Source organism: Dicentrarchus labrax, unplaced genomic scaffold, assembly GCF_905237075.1.
Source record: "Dicentrarchus labrax unplaced genomic scaffold, dlabrax2021, whole genome shotgun sequence".
Lineage (NCBI taxonomy): Eukaryota > Metazoa > Chordata > Actinopteri > Moronidae > Dicentrarchus > Dicentrarchus labrax.
Genome location: NW_026136721.1, coordinates 23,306,942 through 23,322,471, shown reverse-complemented (window position 1 = coordinate 23,322,471; position 15,530 = coordinate 23,306,942). Strand labels below are relative to the sequence as shown.

General features: G+C 40.2%; 2 protein-coding genes across 6 annotated transcripts in view; one reads left to right on the top strand and one right to left on the bottom strand.

Moving 5' to 3' along the window:
* Window positions 1-1,796, bottom strand: part of apbb2b (amyloid beta (A4) precursor protein-binding, family B, member 2b) — a 44,996-nt gene extending 43,200 nt beyond the window's left edge. For 3 of the 5 annotated variants that reach the window (XM_051384314.1, XM_051384318.1, XM_051384319.1), the window contains exon 1: window positions 1,614-1,767. The gene's annotated coding sequence lies outside the window, so the exon portion shown is untranslated. Of the gene's footprint in view, window positions 1-1,120; window positions 1,480-1,613 lie in introns of those variants that run through there. The other 2 variants (XM_051384315.1, XM_051384316.1) reach the window with 2 other exon arrangements.
* A 2,651-nt stretch (window positions 1,797-4,447) lies between these two features.
* haspin (histone H3 associated protein kinase) lies at window positions 4,448-15,522 on the top strand. Its single transcript, XM_051385340.1, has 16 exons — window positions 4,448-4,829; window positions 5,540-5,677; window positions 5,996-6,142; window positions 6,852-6,992; window positions 7,387-9,466; window positions 10,140-10,281; window positions 10,417-10,568; window positions 10,776-10,964; window positions 11,579-11,664; window positions 12,350-12,412; window positions 12,503-12,594; window positions 12,778-12,857; window positions 13,231-13,319; window positions 13,885-14,027; window positions 14,136-14,238; window positions 14,892-15,522. The coding sequence occupies exons 1-16, from the start codon at window positions 4,711-4,713 to the stop codon at window positions 15,091-15,093; spliced, it is 3,966 nt and encodes a 1,321-aa protein (XP_051241300.1). The 5' UTR covers window positions 4,448-4,710; the 3' UTR covers window positions 15,094-15,522.
* Window positions 15,523-15,530: the final 8 nt, after the last annotated feature.

The following is a 15,530-nucleotide window of genomic DNA, read 5'->3' as shown; positions in this document are numbered from 1 at the left end:
CAAATCTGGCCCTTGTGAAAGTTTTGACAGGAAGAGTCAACAATAATTCCTCCGTTACGTCTTTATACACAATCATAACACATCTAAACCCAATCTCTGCCCTCGCCATGTCCTAGAAAAAAAAACAAAACAGGAAAGTTATCTGCATCATTGTCCTTAATCACACGACGTAAACAAGCGATTAAGTGGCTCCATATTTTTATAAAACAAACAGGCCTATTATCTCAAGAGCCTGGCAGAAACTACCAGAGCAAGGCTGGGAACGATTAACTATCCACGTCCAGCCAGCACCATGCACCAATACAAGCCCCAGCCTCACCCCCCAAGGGGCCTGCATGGCCTGTAGACCCAGGCTATTCCACGTATATGTGCGCAAGACAAGAGAATACCCTCCTTTATGCTTGTTTGTTTCACAATGAACCTCTTTATTACTTAAAGTGAAGCTCAGCACAGAAAACCTACACGGGACACAGGATAGAGGCACGAGTCCAGGAGCTGGAGCTTCTCTGAATGGGAACTAAAGGATAAACTGACCTGAGTCAGGCTTCAAGTGCTGAAACGATTAGTTGACCAATTACTCAACTGAGAGAAATGAAGGGACAGCAATTTTGATAATGGATTAATTAATTAAGTAATTGATGAGGCAGAACAGAAAGAAACATTAGCTCATTCTAGGTCAAATTTGATGCTTTTAACTGTTTTATATAACAGATTTTTCCTCCTATGTTTTAGTCTCTTAGACAAAAACAACCAGATTTATTATTAACTATTATCTGACTTATTAAAAATTTAAAAACATAAATTAATAGATCATTTTGAAAAATCATTAGCTGCATACTTTCAATGGCTGCAGTGCAACCCAACACACTCAGTTTGCTGATACTTAAGTTACATTACACTTAGTGACCAGCTCAACTCAACTTCAACTCACTAATGGAAATGGAGGAGAAGCTCAATCCCAGTTTACCTTTTACGGAATATATGATTATCAAAGAACAGCTAGAAACAGTAATAAGTACCAAAATAATGAGTTACTGTGTATGAAGGTGTTAAGGGTGTGTGAGGCTTTTCTTTTTGTTAAATGTCTAGTGAACTGGTGCTCAGTCAACCAGCCACTTACCAGCTGATGGGGGCCCTCTACGTGAAGAGAGCACAGGTGTTCAAGAGGTGTCATGAAATGCTTTTTTTTTTTGTTAATGTCCATAACGAAGCGTTTTCCCCCAAAATGTAAATGACGAACACAACAGCGGTCGAGTTGTTGTATAGTAAGCTAATATATCCTTAAAGCAGAGCGGTGGTCAACGGTCGACAACGTCCCTATAACGGCTGTTGTTGTTTTTTTTTTATAAACAACCGTTGCATTCCTTGACAACGCGAGAGGACTCACTCAACGGTCACAGCGTTAAATCTCTGACAATAAACTCAAAAAGGAGAGCACACACACACCAGTGGGTCCTGTAACATTAAATGTGATACACACACACACACACACACATATCTACCGCCGCAGCCTCCCCAGTCTCCCCCACCTTTCTCCGACTTGTTTGCAACACAGCGGGGCCCTCGGATGCCAAAGCAATGCGTCGCCCAGGAGAATATGGAAAGTTACTCACGTTTTCTCTCAATTCGAGGTCGAGGGGCAACTGTAACCTTCTTGTGTTCAAGCGAAAATTCTCGGCATACCACACCACTCACCTCCTTTTCCAGTGTGTTCACGTCCTCCTCGCTGCGCTCCTGTCTTTTTTTTTTTTTTTTTTTTTTGCTCTCCTCCCCTACGTTTTCTCGAGGCTTGTTCCTTTTCTCCTCCCTCCCAGATGCCGCTGCTCTCCGACAGGGGGAACCGGGGGACGCTGCTCCGGAAGCAAACGCTCCTCTTTTTGTTAACACTCCCTTTACTGTCCAAAGTCGGGACTTTATCCTACAGCGGGGCCACAAATCACTGCCTGCACCTCATAATGTGGTACAGCTAAACGAGGGAAATACACTTGTACGTTTTTTTTATTCTTAAACATAGATTATGATATTATTATGATGATAATGAAAATAAAAATAGAAATGGGAAATACATGGGATACAGATGAGTAGGGAAATAAACCTAAATAAGAGGTTAGAAAGTATGGAAGCCAATTTCCGACAATGTGATGAAAAAAGGGATCCTGTAAGTGTTAAGTATCTCAAATTAATGTGAAACTTTCTCAATATTTTGAGATACTCAAAAATATTGAGAAAGTTTCTCATTATAATCACTTACAGAATCCTTTTTTTCCCATCACATTGGCGAAAATGGGAAATAAATCATATTTTAGCCTCGACCACTGTGTATAATATACTAAGTTGTGTTTATGTATAAGCATAATGTGAAAATAAGATGAATATAATATTCACAAATAACTATAAATATTAATATGTGACATGTGGGTAGGTGACATATTAATAAATGATAAACACAGATGACAGAATACAGAGTTACAGTAGTAGCAGCATACAACAGTATACTCTGGTAGCAAATAAATTATAAGACATGTATGGAATAATGTAGTGTCTATGCTACACAGGACCTTAGTAAAGTAAGTCAGTAATAATGAGCTGTCATATGAGAAGTTATGTATGTAGGTAATGTTATATTAACAACATCACACCATCAATAGCCTATGATAATGTCATTACATGCAAACCCAAATAATAAAATATCAGCCTGTAGATAAACATTATTTGGCCTTTGAGTTTGTAATGATTGTTATGAGCCAATGTTCTACCTAATTATAATAATATGTGAGGAGCAAGCTGACTTATTGCCTTGCTGTATTGGTTATAAACTGATGGATAATAAACCAGCATTCAAATGACTTTCTCCAGTACTGCTAACTACAAACCGAACTATAGAAAGCCACCACACATGACAGCATTTGATAGCATTCAGTTTTCAGCTACTTAATTTTACTACACAAGGACCTAAAAAAAGCATTTAGTCTGAATGACTCCTCATTATAATCTGGATTAGATGCACTGTGTGGAATTCGTGCACGCATGATAAATATTCTTGAAAAAAAAACTGTGAATTTGTCCTGCCCTCTCCTCGTTGAAAACAGAGCTGAGCAAATGTAATCAGGCCACAGTCCCAGAGCACTTTAACAGTGTATAGCATTTTATTATTGGCCATTCTGGAGTTGCACATAAGATAATAGTAAGGTTATTGGATTACTTTTGAGAAACCTTTCAAGGCTCTGCAAGATTATTTACATACAGAATTGAATGGGAATCAAATGGTGCCCAGAAGGTTGGAAAGTGTTTGAACAAATTGTAAGTCATGCTTTTGCTTTGAAAAATAATTACCAACAGTGTGTGTAAATGGTCTAAAAGTGCCAAACCATGAAATGGTTACTGTTTAAACCTTTTGAAATCTTGAATGGGCAGAGTCAGTCTGGACTGGAGGAAAAGAAGTCTAACTGGGTGTATATGGAAGGTGGGGCATTAAGAAGAAGACACAACACAGATGACTGTACAGATATTTGTGGTCCTGGATGGATGAATCTTTGGTGACCTCAGTTTCCACTTGTCCATGACTAATGATCACATTTCTCTTATCTGCTATGTTACTATTATTGCTTCACCGTGCTATATATGCTAATATAGTTTTACATTCCAAGTATTTCTAAAATAAATATGGCAACAGAAGCAATATTCAGCACACACAATACTGAAGTAAATATCTCAGCTATATGCTGTTTAGTTTGTATATAAAACAGGACAATCTGATGAAATGATGACACCTGGTGGTAAAACCTATTTACTGCATTGTTTGGTCATGCTCCATGTCAGAGGATGGTTTTATCAGCTTTATTGGCCAAGTATGTGTACACATACAATGAACAACTTCAGCTACAAGATTTTTACCAATTTAGCAAAAAATAAACACTGAACTAAACATACAAGTAGGTGAAAAAATAGGGGTATAAAATAACAACATTGACGTTTCTGTAAATTGTAAAGAACAGTGCGAGGGTGTGTAGAGTGTGAAGACTGCTGGAAAGATGAATGTAATAGGCTATTTCTTATATATGAAATAGGTGATGTACAGTATGTGCATGTATACAATACAGATTTAGATTTGACAGTGGTGCTGATATGTAGGCTACATGTTAAAAAAAAAAACCTGTTAAACTATAAAATATATAATTTATAGGTACAGATAGGTACACTGGATGCTTTAGTGTTACAGGGTTATTGCATGGGGATTGTTTTCTGACACTACATGACTGATTTAAGTGTTAATCAGATGCAATTATCCAAACATTTTATTGCAACTTCATACACTTGCAGGCTATGTGTCCATATAGCCTGCATGTGAACACATAAAGAGAGATCATCTATCCTCCAAGCTGTAATTACTCCAATCCACCAGGTGGCGCTGTGCTGGTATCGTCACCGGTTGTTGACCAATCAGCGGTGAGCAGCAGTTTGAACAAGAAGCGGGTCCAGAGGATTCAGATCTCGCTGATAATGAACGCGATGAGAAAAAGATCATATAATATATAACGCGGTCAGTTATGGGAATGGGTTAAACACAACTATGGCGTTTGAATGAGTTCCGTCGATTATTTTTAATAAGTTGTAGGGGCGTTGAAATAAATACGTTAGTGAGTTTTGCTTACAGTTAGCAAGAGGTCGAGCTAGCTGGCTACCTTGACGGATGTTAACGTTGGTCTCACCATGAAGTCGTCAAAGCCGTTGTTTATGAAGACATACGTTAACCAGAAGCGAAAGCTGCCAACATGGATCTCACCTGAAAACCACAAGCAGGCTTTCGACAGCTCACCCCCGAGCTCAAGGTAATGTTATACTCTGGTCGACAGGGAGAGACAGGAGTCGTCCTCCTCCTCCTCCTCCTCCTCCTCCTCCTCCTCCGGGTTGTCATTCCTCCCATTAAACACTTCTCTCTTTATTGTTATTGTTTGTCTGTTTGTTCTACACTTACTTATTCTACTGTAGCTACATGGAACTATATGGCAAATGTTATCCTAGAATAAAGTTTATTGTTAATGTGCCCCTCAAGTCAAAAGTATGTTTTTCTTCTTGTCGCTGCAGTGTGATGTTTGGACTTCACTGTGCACATTAATGTAGTTATGTACAGAGTTTGACACTAGAAGGATGTTTTCACAGATCATCTGCTGGAAGTGGAAAGTTTCTCTGTGCTCACTGGAAAGCAGATCAATCCTGGTCCTGTATGCAACTTAGACATTAGACAAATGTGATATAGAAACTTGTTGGAAATGAACCATATTTGCATGTTCATAGAGACTTTTTAATTGGGTAGCATAGGTAGATGCTTTCAAGGATTTTAATGTGGAAATTGTAATTTTGTGGAAAAGAAATAAATCAGACACATTAATGTTCCAATCAGACTATTTGTATATGTCATAATACACTTCTGGAGGGGATCTGTAACAGTTTGCGTTTATAAAAGCACGGAAAGTATTCCAAGATGCATTTAATATATAAAAAGGGAACAACAACACTAAGATGTTTTCCATTTTGATAGCGAGAGGAAGACTAGTGTGGTTAGTCAAAGAGCTGCGCGTCCTGCCAAGAAAAAGGCCATGCTATGTCTGACTGAGAAGAGCTTCGATGACGAGAGTATCTCCTCCCCCTTCTGTCCTCAGCAGAGCAAGACAACCAGGTCTGTGAACAAAAATGAAAGTGGCACTTGAGCGATGTCATTATTTCATTAATATGCATTTGTTTAATTTACACTGTTTAATATTTAACCAATTATAGACTCTTAACGTGACAATTATGGAAAACGTTGCTAATCTAATTTCATTACACAAAAAAGGTTTGATAATAATTTGTCCACGCTAGGGTAAACACAATATCCTTGAGGTAGCTTTATTTCATCATTTATGGGTTGTTGTTTTTTGTTTTTTTTTATCTACTTGCTCATGCTCCACGTCCTTCCTTGCTCATCAGTGAATTTTAATCTTTTCTTTATTATTAGAAAGAAGAAGACTTGTGTTTCTGTAGCTAAAGCCTTCCGTCCTGTCCGGAGAAAAGCCTATCTGATAGAAACCAGCAGTGATGAGGAGAACATCAACAGGCCCCTCCTTCCCCGTCCTCAGCCCACTCAGCATAGCAAGACAACCAGGTCTGTGCACCAATTAAGCACAAGCATATAACACATAGAAACGCAACTTGTCAGCAAGTATGTACGTTTTTTGATTGTGTTTTTTTTTTTTCATGTTACTACAGTGACTGCAAGCAAATAATTGATATTACTGGTCATAACAGAGGACTTGTGCATTTACCACCACTGATTGTGAATGCTGCATTTGGTTTTTTAAAATCAATATGTAAAATAAAATGACGAATAACCATCAGTTGTTTCCAGAACCCAAAATATTATCTTCAGATCAAGTTTATTTTGTCTGTCCAGCAATCCACACACAACTCAGTTGTATGATATGATGCAGAGAAAAGCATCAGATCTTCACAGATAAGTTGAGATCAGGTTTAGTGTTTTGAATTATTAAACATGAGTTGTTGTTATTCCTAGATAAAACTTCTCGCGGTTTTTGGTACTTTGATTCATTATTTTACAACCTCTCTCTAGATTGACAGACCCATATTCTTAATGTGTCCTAACCTTTCAAGCATTTGATTTTTAGAGGTTGTTGGTGGCAGTACACAGCTTTTAAAATATCTTTGAAATTTAGACAACAGCATTTTCTAAAACAGTGGTAGAATTAGTATCTGTTGTAAATTGTATACTTTTCCGGTTCAGATTTTTATAACCAGCCATTTGTGTCTGTCAATATGTTTCTAAAATGATCTTTTTGGGCTCTGTGCGTCAACAGGAAAAGCCGGCTTGTGTCTGTGCCAGGGGTCTTGATGAGACAGAAAGGCCAGCAGGTCCCAAGGACCAGCGAGAGTGAGGAAGACTCAACGTCTGCTACAGAATGTCACAAAAAATCAACTCAAATGAAGACTGACTCCAAGTAAGTGTTCAGACAGCTAGTCAGTCTGTCGATCCTCTCATTAATTGGCTGAAGCGTTTCTGCCACCTAAGGCTGCATTCAGACTGACTTTGGCTCTGAAGGAAAAAAGCCGCCTTCTCCATTCATTTAAAAGGAGAAGCAGAGGATGGCTGCAAAAAAAGTTAAACTCAAATATTGCCTCACTGCTATTAAATACATGCAAGGGCACATTCCTGGTGGATTTCTTTGTAACATAAACAGTATTTTGCAATGTTTTGGTGTTTGTTGAGCCTTTAAACTCATTATCTAACACCTGGACCAATGCATTAAAATAATGCATGTCTGTTTTCAGGCTGAACGTCCGCTAATTTTCTGAAACCAATAGCTTTCTTCCGCCTCTTCTTCTTTTTCTCAGTGTTCACCCTCCTTCTGCGGGCCGCTTTGTCACCCGCCGCAGACGTGCTGTGGCCGCCAAACCCCCTAAAGCAACATTCAAGACACTCAACTCTTCTGAGGAGTTTACTTCTGGAGCCTTTGGTTCCAGTAGGATTCTTCGGCCTACTTGGAAGAGGAGGAGGGTCCCCCAAACATTTGTGGTGTCAAGTGCGGAGAACTCAGTGAATGCCGCAGGGACTGGCAGCTTTGCCACTAACCCCTTCCAAGAGATATCACTCAATGAGTCGGCAGATCACAGCATTGGACCCTGCTCCAGGAAGCCCATCTTTTGCTCTACACCCTCTGCAGGCCCCTTCAGCAAACGACCACGCCATAAAGCCATATCTATCAATGATCAATCTGTCACCCCTCCATCCGTGTCAGTAAGCTGTATAGGTGTCTTGAGCACATTCCAAGAAGATCTGGATTCACCAGGGCACCCCGTCGCCCCACCATGTTCTTCACCACCTACTGGGATTCATACTGAGGAGAAGCCACAGTCGAGCCTTGATGAGCAAGGACCTTCAGGTGATTTATTTGTGGAGTCCAAGAGCACTAACAGTGGAAGTAGCTGTAGTGCGGAAGCCAATAGCCACAGTGAAGACCTAAAAACCAAGAACGCTGGGGAATTACCAAGTCTAAACCTGCTCTCTACAGAAGACAGTGAAAGCAGCAGTCATTTTGTGTCAGCAGCAGGAGGGTTAGAGTGGCTGGTAGAGGCTCTGAAGGAGAAATGTTTGACTGAGCGCTGCACAGTGCAGCTGGAAAGATTTTACAACCTCACTATGACTCAGCTATGCAGTCAAACTACCTACTCGTCCTGTTTGGAGCATTCAAGCTCAGTCCACAGCCGGCAAACAATGAATCAAAATGAACATCCTCTGTCTGTGGACAGCGTTCATACTACTGACCTTTCACAGTCTTCAGAACCATTGTTTAATCTTCATTTGTCTGTGACCAACAATAAAACCAGTGATTATTCACACTCTGTAAATGGTTTTGAGTCTTCTGAATATGCAGCCTCAGTGACTGACAGTCAAAGCACTAACAATTCTCCATCAGCTGACTGTAAGCAGTCAGCTGAACCCTCAAAGGAACCCATGGACCAGTCAGCATCAGTACTTTATGTTGGATCTACCCACCACACAGACAGCAGCAATGAGTTTATCATGGGCACACAATTACCAGCCAACGGCCCCGTGCAAGCACTGTTTACTGAAGAAGCGGTTGTAGCAGTAAAGGAAGACTGTCTTACTAAGAAATGCACAGTTCAGCTAAAAAACTGGGCTTTGTCACAACTGACTGTTCAGAACCTCAAAGGGTTCGTGCAGCAGAACAATGTGGGTTTGGCTTGTGATGAGTCAGCTAATCCAGATGTAAACAAATCTGAAAATGACCTCACACACAGCATCAGCGACCCAGAAGATCTCACATGTTCAGGAGAAACAACGGAAGGAATGATGCCGTCTGTTAGAAGGTCATTAAATGACAGCAGTCCAGGAGCTCAGGCACGGTCTAATGTCCCAGAAACAGAAGAAAAGGCAGTGGCTCTCACAACGATGCTAAAAGAGAAATGTCAAACTGACAATCTCATTGTCGAGATAAAGAGGGTAACTTTATCCCAATTGAAAGAAATTCTGCAGCTCAAAGACAGAAAACTTAACTCATCCACCGATGTGTCAGACTCCAGTGATGACCAGACAAAGAACCAGCCTGAGACTGGCACTAATCACTGTAATAAAGACACTTCTGCCATGAAAGTCAATATTAAAAAAAGGGGCTCAACTACTTCTGAAAACAAGATTGCTTCAGACAACGTTCCCCACAAAAGAAAAAAGACCTCTCTGGCTCCTAAAGAAAAGAAAAGGAGGAGCACATCAACAGACCGACCTGGGACAACCAGGAAGGCGTGTGTGAGCGGTCTCAGTGTGAGTCGCTGGAAAAACAAAGACAGTGCCAGCACACACGTGTTCAGGAGCAGGACTGTACAGATGGGCGGCAACAAGGCTGTGGACTGCAGCATCAATGAGCTAATCTCTGCACAACACAAACAGCCACGGGTGAGAACAACATGCACACAAACACAGCACTGCACGACATTGTCAACCATTGTCAGACAAAATAAACTATGTGAAGACTTAATTGAATTTCTGAAATAGTTTTAAATGTTGATATTTTTTATATATTCCTGGCTAAGAAGGGAGGACATTTAACAGCACTTGGATCAGTAAATGGGCTTGTGGCTTTCCTCAGGTTTTATGACCTGAACCTCACCTGATTTGTCAAATATTTATTGTTACCTGAGACGATCTTGGTGTCCATCCACTCTGTGCCAAAAAAATGGTCTATTACACATTTAGTGAGTCTGGGAGGTTGAATAATTCTTTGAGCTAGTCAAGTAATATCAGTGATGCTGTATTCAAGTCAGGTCTAATGAAAGTTTTGTTGATCCCAATAACAAAAAAAAGAAAACAAAATTCCCATTTAACTTCAGTGCTATCCATCATGCTTGCAAACACATTTTTGGTTTTGTTTGAGTTAACTGTGGCTAAGTTTCTTGTTGCTTGCCGACTAGACAATAACGGTGAGTGGAATTTTGTTTGTGACGACGTGTGTTGAAAAATTACATTTAAGAAAAACTGATTATATGTTCCTTGTTGAGGAAGGATTTAAAATGACCGCAAGTGGAGCTGTGGAATCATTGACAAACTATAATATCCATCCTGTGTGTAGGACCCGTTGGGAACCATGAATTTCTCCACCCCGGTGAGAGCGAGTCGGCTCAACCTTTCGTCTCTGTTGGCTGACTTCACACCTAACACACACACCTGGAGCCGACTCAAAGCTGCCCTCTCTGTTCATCGCAAGGGCATGGGTAATACACACACACGCAACACAGAGTTGGACCACTAACATTTTTTAAAATTGAATTTAAAGTGTGCGATCTTTGATTTCCATCCCCCCTTTTCATTCTTTTCTTTGTCTCTTTTTCCTCATTCCCTCTCTTTAGTGCTACTCACTCCGAGGAGTTCACGTCTGTCAGTGTCGGGCTCTCATGGAAGAACGGAGTTAGCGGATGTCAGCCAGGATCTCTTTGCCACACCCTTTCGGACACCGCTCCCCAAACGCCTCCAGTCACAGCTTCTCAGCTCCAATTCTCTGGTACATTACACATAATCAGCCATGAAAGAGAATGCACATACTGCAGAGGGCCTTGTGACAAGTTCCCATCGATTAACATACAAACACTGATGTTGTACTACTTTTTCTGCTTTGTTTGACTGTAAATAGGTTATTACACTCGGTGGGAACCTCCTGTGGTGTATGTGTGTCACCTCCTCCCTCTTGTCTTTTTTTTTTTTTTTACAGGTTGAGTGTGGGGACGCAGATCTGTCAGATGCAGAGAAGGTGTACGCGGAGTGCAGCCAGAAGCGCCCTCTGCCATGGGAGGAATGTATACTCCCTCAGCGCATGAAACAATGTGTGAAGATAGGGGAGGGGACCTTCGGAGAGGTTTTCTCCACCACCAACACCTCAGGAGACACTGTTGCACTCAAGGTATGTATGTTTGTGAATATATGTGTGCTTTAGATTGTGTGTTCTGCATTGTATTGCCTAAGGTCTAACAATGTGATATAAACTGTATTGCATCTTTAATGTACTGTTGATATGTTAATCTTCTGTGGGTTGTATGTTCAGAGAAGGTGACTTTCTTTCTGTTGGACTAAAATGTTTGTGACAGAATATTTCAAGTTCACTCCTGCTTTTCTCCGCAGCTTTTGACCATATTCCATGGCCTTCTTCAGTGCATGAAACTTGCTCAGCTGCCATCACATAAAAATGAATTCAGTTTCAGTCACATATATAACAATTGGTTGTAGTTACATCATGTGACGACACCTGAGCATATGTCATTTGCTGAAGAAGGCTGTGGGAAACAAGTGAATGGTCATTAAGTGTACCTTGAGTTTATAATATTTTATCCCATTTATATTTCATAGGTCAAGAGTGAATCTCCAAACTCAGGAATGTTGTGTTGAATTTAAAAAAAAATAGGCATGTCAAATACCAAGAAACCACACATTTGCTCAGCGATATATATTTTTCATAAATGAATGAAAAAGAAAATGTAAGTAAATTCTGCAGTAAAACAGTGGATCTTGTCCTGATAGATCATTCCACTAGAGGGCACTGAGCAGGTGAATGGAGAGGACCAGAAGACCTTTGGAGAGATTCTCCATGAGATTATAATCTCAAAGTAAGTAGTAAACTAACACTGCATGTCACACTACTTAATTTTCTGGGACCATATAATACAGCCTGCATCTAGCATAGGTGCATTAAAGAAGTTGTGAAGATGTTTTCCTCACATTTTTTTATTTTTGCGGGGGTCATGTTTTATTTTAGTGATATTTAGTTAGAGAGTTAGAACATTGGTATAGCAGCAAACAACTATTTGCTATGTAAAGATATAGTTGAGTGATGGCCTCCTGATCGGAGAATGACGTCACACTACCTCTGTGTGCTGTTCTCTGAGTATTGTTTATACAGCCGGTCCAGTGGCACACAAACGTGAGTCTCTCCGTGTACAACTGTGAGAGCAACTAAAATGGCTGTTTCATCTAACTCGGTAAATTAACTGTTTAGTTAAACCAATCCAGACTTGAGAGTTTCATATTGTTTCTGTTTGGTTTGAAAGAAGTTATGATGAGGTAAGTTTTTGTCAATGGAGTCTGGTTGTGATATAACTGCTGTTACTGGTTAAACAAAAAGGATTTTGCTCTTTAACAGAAAGTTTTATCTCTGTGGGGGTCCTTTCCATAATGTTGTCAGACACATCTAGTGGCAGTGTACTTTATGTATATAACCTTTCAATGATGAGCCTTGGAAACCACATGAGAGCAGTTCAGCTAACTGAACAGCATTGTGTGTTTCTCTGTCAGGGAGCTGAGCAGCCTGAAAGAGAAGCAGCAGAACCAGACTCATGGATTTATTGGACTCATCGAGTAAGTACTTTCTCTGGTCTCTGTCTTTTTGTCTATTAGCGTCTGTTAGTTGGTTTGAGTGTTAATGTGACTTTACTTGTTCCCTCCCAGTCTCCACTGCGTCCAAGGCTGCTACCCTGCAGATTTCCTGAATGCTTGGGACACCTTCGACCAGCAGAAAGGCTCTGAGAATGACAGACCAGGTCAGTGAGAGAAAAGACTGTTCACATTTAATATTCATTCCATAATGGAGAGAATTGCAGCGCAGCATATCTTTCAGATTGCAGTGGCTGATGGAACTTGTATTTGTTTTAATATACAAATATCGATCTATACAGGACCATTTGTCTATTTCATTAGGTCTCTCTCTTTCTGTCTTTACATAGATTTCTTTGAAAAAGATCAGTTATTCATAATCCTGGAGTTTGAGTTTGGAGGCATCGACTTAGAGAACAGCAATGGAACGGTAAGCACACCTCATCACAGTGACAGCAGCTGTAAACGTTTAGCATGATGCATTGCTATTTTCAGTGACTGTTGAAAACCTCTCTCTAAATTCTTGCCAGTTTCACTACTGTTACAGAACAAAAAACCTCAAACTCAAGCTTTAATAAATAAACTGCATTCGTACAAATAATAGTTCCTTGAATTGAGTCTTTCGAACTTAATATTTCCTAAGTTCGAATGGTTTCCTCCATCAGTGCATTTACAGAAGGTAGCTGTATGTATGAATTTGAATAATCTGTATTTTGTCTGATCATTAACCTATAATGTGACTGTTTTACTGTGGTGTGAGCACAAATGCAGTCTATAATTCAAGCCTTTATTTTGTTGTCAAGCTGGCGTCTTTGGGGGTGGCAAAGAGCATCCTTCATCAGGTTACTGCTGCCTTGGCTGTTGCTGAGCAGGAGCTACACTTTGAACACAGGTGGAGTACGCACGCACACTTCCAAATTGTACCAACTGTAATTGTTTTGCCTGCATCAGCCGTTAGGCAAATTGGGCAGGACAAGACATTGTTAATATAAAGTCTCTAAAATGTCAGAACAAATAGGACAGAGAAAAACATAAATTAAATATGTTCAATATGTTCATTAAAGAGCGAGCAAATATTAACATTTGAGAAGCAGAAACCAAAGAATGCATAAATTGTGACATGATATCCTGCCACCACACTTTTGTATTTTTATTGAGTAAATAAACAAACAGCTTCCATAACACTGATAGTTTGAATAAAATCACAACACAAAAGTGTTCAATGCCTGCCACAACAAACACTTTGAAACGTTCCTTCGGTTGTACACATTAAATTTGACGCCTCATCAACTTGAACTGCACCTGCCACATCAAGTGTGAAATGTGGCCTTCGGTATCAAACTGGTGGCATGAGCCAACTCAGCGACGCGGTTGGCGTCTATGTGGTGTCAAGTTTGATGGATGATTTGTTGATGTCTTGAAACGGCAACTTTATCCCCCTGTGCTCTTTACTGCAGGGACCTCCACTGGGGCAATGTGCTGGTCAAAACTACCAAGGAGAAGAAGGGGAGCTTCCTCCTGAACGGAGCAACAAACTCTCTGGAAACCAAAGGAGTGCTGGTCCGCATCATTGACTACTCTCTCTCCAGACTAGAAATTGGTCAGACATGTTTATTTACCTTCCACTTGTCACATTTTGGTATCACTATTTAGCACCGGTAAAATAATGAACAGCAATGACATATGAGATATGTTTTGCTCCCTGCAGATGATCTGACGGTGTCCTGTGATATCTCGAAGGATGAGGAGCTTTTCATGGGCCAGGGGGATTATCAGTTTGATATCTACAGACTGATGAGACAGGAGAATGGGTCAGTGCATTTACGTGTCAGTTCAAAAACAACCGGTGCTATGCTTTAAATGTGTCACATGAAACAGTTTCGCAATGCACCTACAAAAAGAACTATATCCTGTTATACACATATAATAATAGGTTGAATGTGTAGGATAAAAGAACCAACACTGGACTTCTTATTGATTTCACTTTGGCTGTGATTTATCAATATGTTCTCTAGAAATACAAGTCGGCTGATTAGTTAGAAATTCCAAACACCAAGGTTGTTCTTATTATACACCCTTCATAAGACGGATCTCATCATACATCTGTAGTTTATACGATGGGATATGTGTTTTATATGGGTCATCTGGACTGATCTACACTGATATTGATTTTGATTGTTAATTGTGATTTGAATTAAAGGAATAGTTTGAGAAATACACTTATTTAATTTGTGCTAAATGAGAGGATTATAACAGCAGGTGTTAGCTTAGCCTAGCATAATAACTGGAAACAGGAGGGAACAGCTAGCATGGATCTTTTTTAAAGGTACCATCCCCTCTCTCTCCCCTGCCCTCTCTTGCCTCTCTCCAGCTCTCACTATCTAAGAACTAAAGCAGAAACTGAACTCTCAGTTATCGTGTTACTGATTTATTAATGCGACGCTGCTCTTTTTGTCCGCCTCAGAAACAACTGGAGTAACTACCACCCCCATACAAACGTGCTGTGGCTCCACTACCTGTGCTCCAAGCTCATTTCCATGAAGTACCGGGGCTCAGGAGGGAGGGGTGCCAAGGACATACGGCTGGAGCTCACTCGTTTCTATGACAACGTCCTCCAATACAGCTCTGCCACCGAGGCGCTGGAAAAGTGCCCCTTGTTTCAGTAGTAATTATTAGCCCAGTGTCTCCACTATAAACTCCAGCACAGTTACACGGTTCAATTACATAAAACCTTTTTTATGCTATTGCAGTTTTATGAATAAAAGGATTAAGACAAAGTTGGCACTGCATTACATCCTTAACACAGACGTTAACTTACTATTACTCCCACCACAGGATATGATGTGAGTGCAAAGACCTTTTATGGTCAGAACCCAAATCACCACAATGACTTTGATCATGATTCAATATTCCTCTGGCAAAAACCTGTTTTGAGGTCACAATGTCTCCTTCTGTTATGGTTTTGAATAATGGCCAAGAAAGTGTTTTTTTATGCTATGATGTTCCCGGCCAAGTTGACCTTTGACATTTGGATAAAACATGTCATCACTGAATTGTTGTATCCTATTAAACATCTGTGTGACTTTTGTTCATAATTACGGCA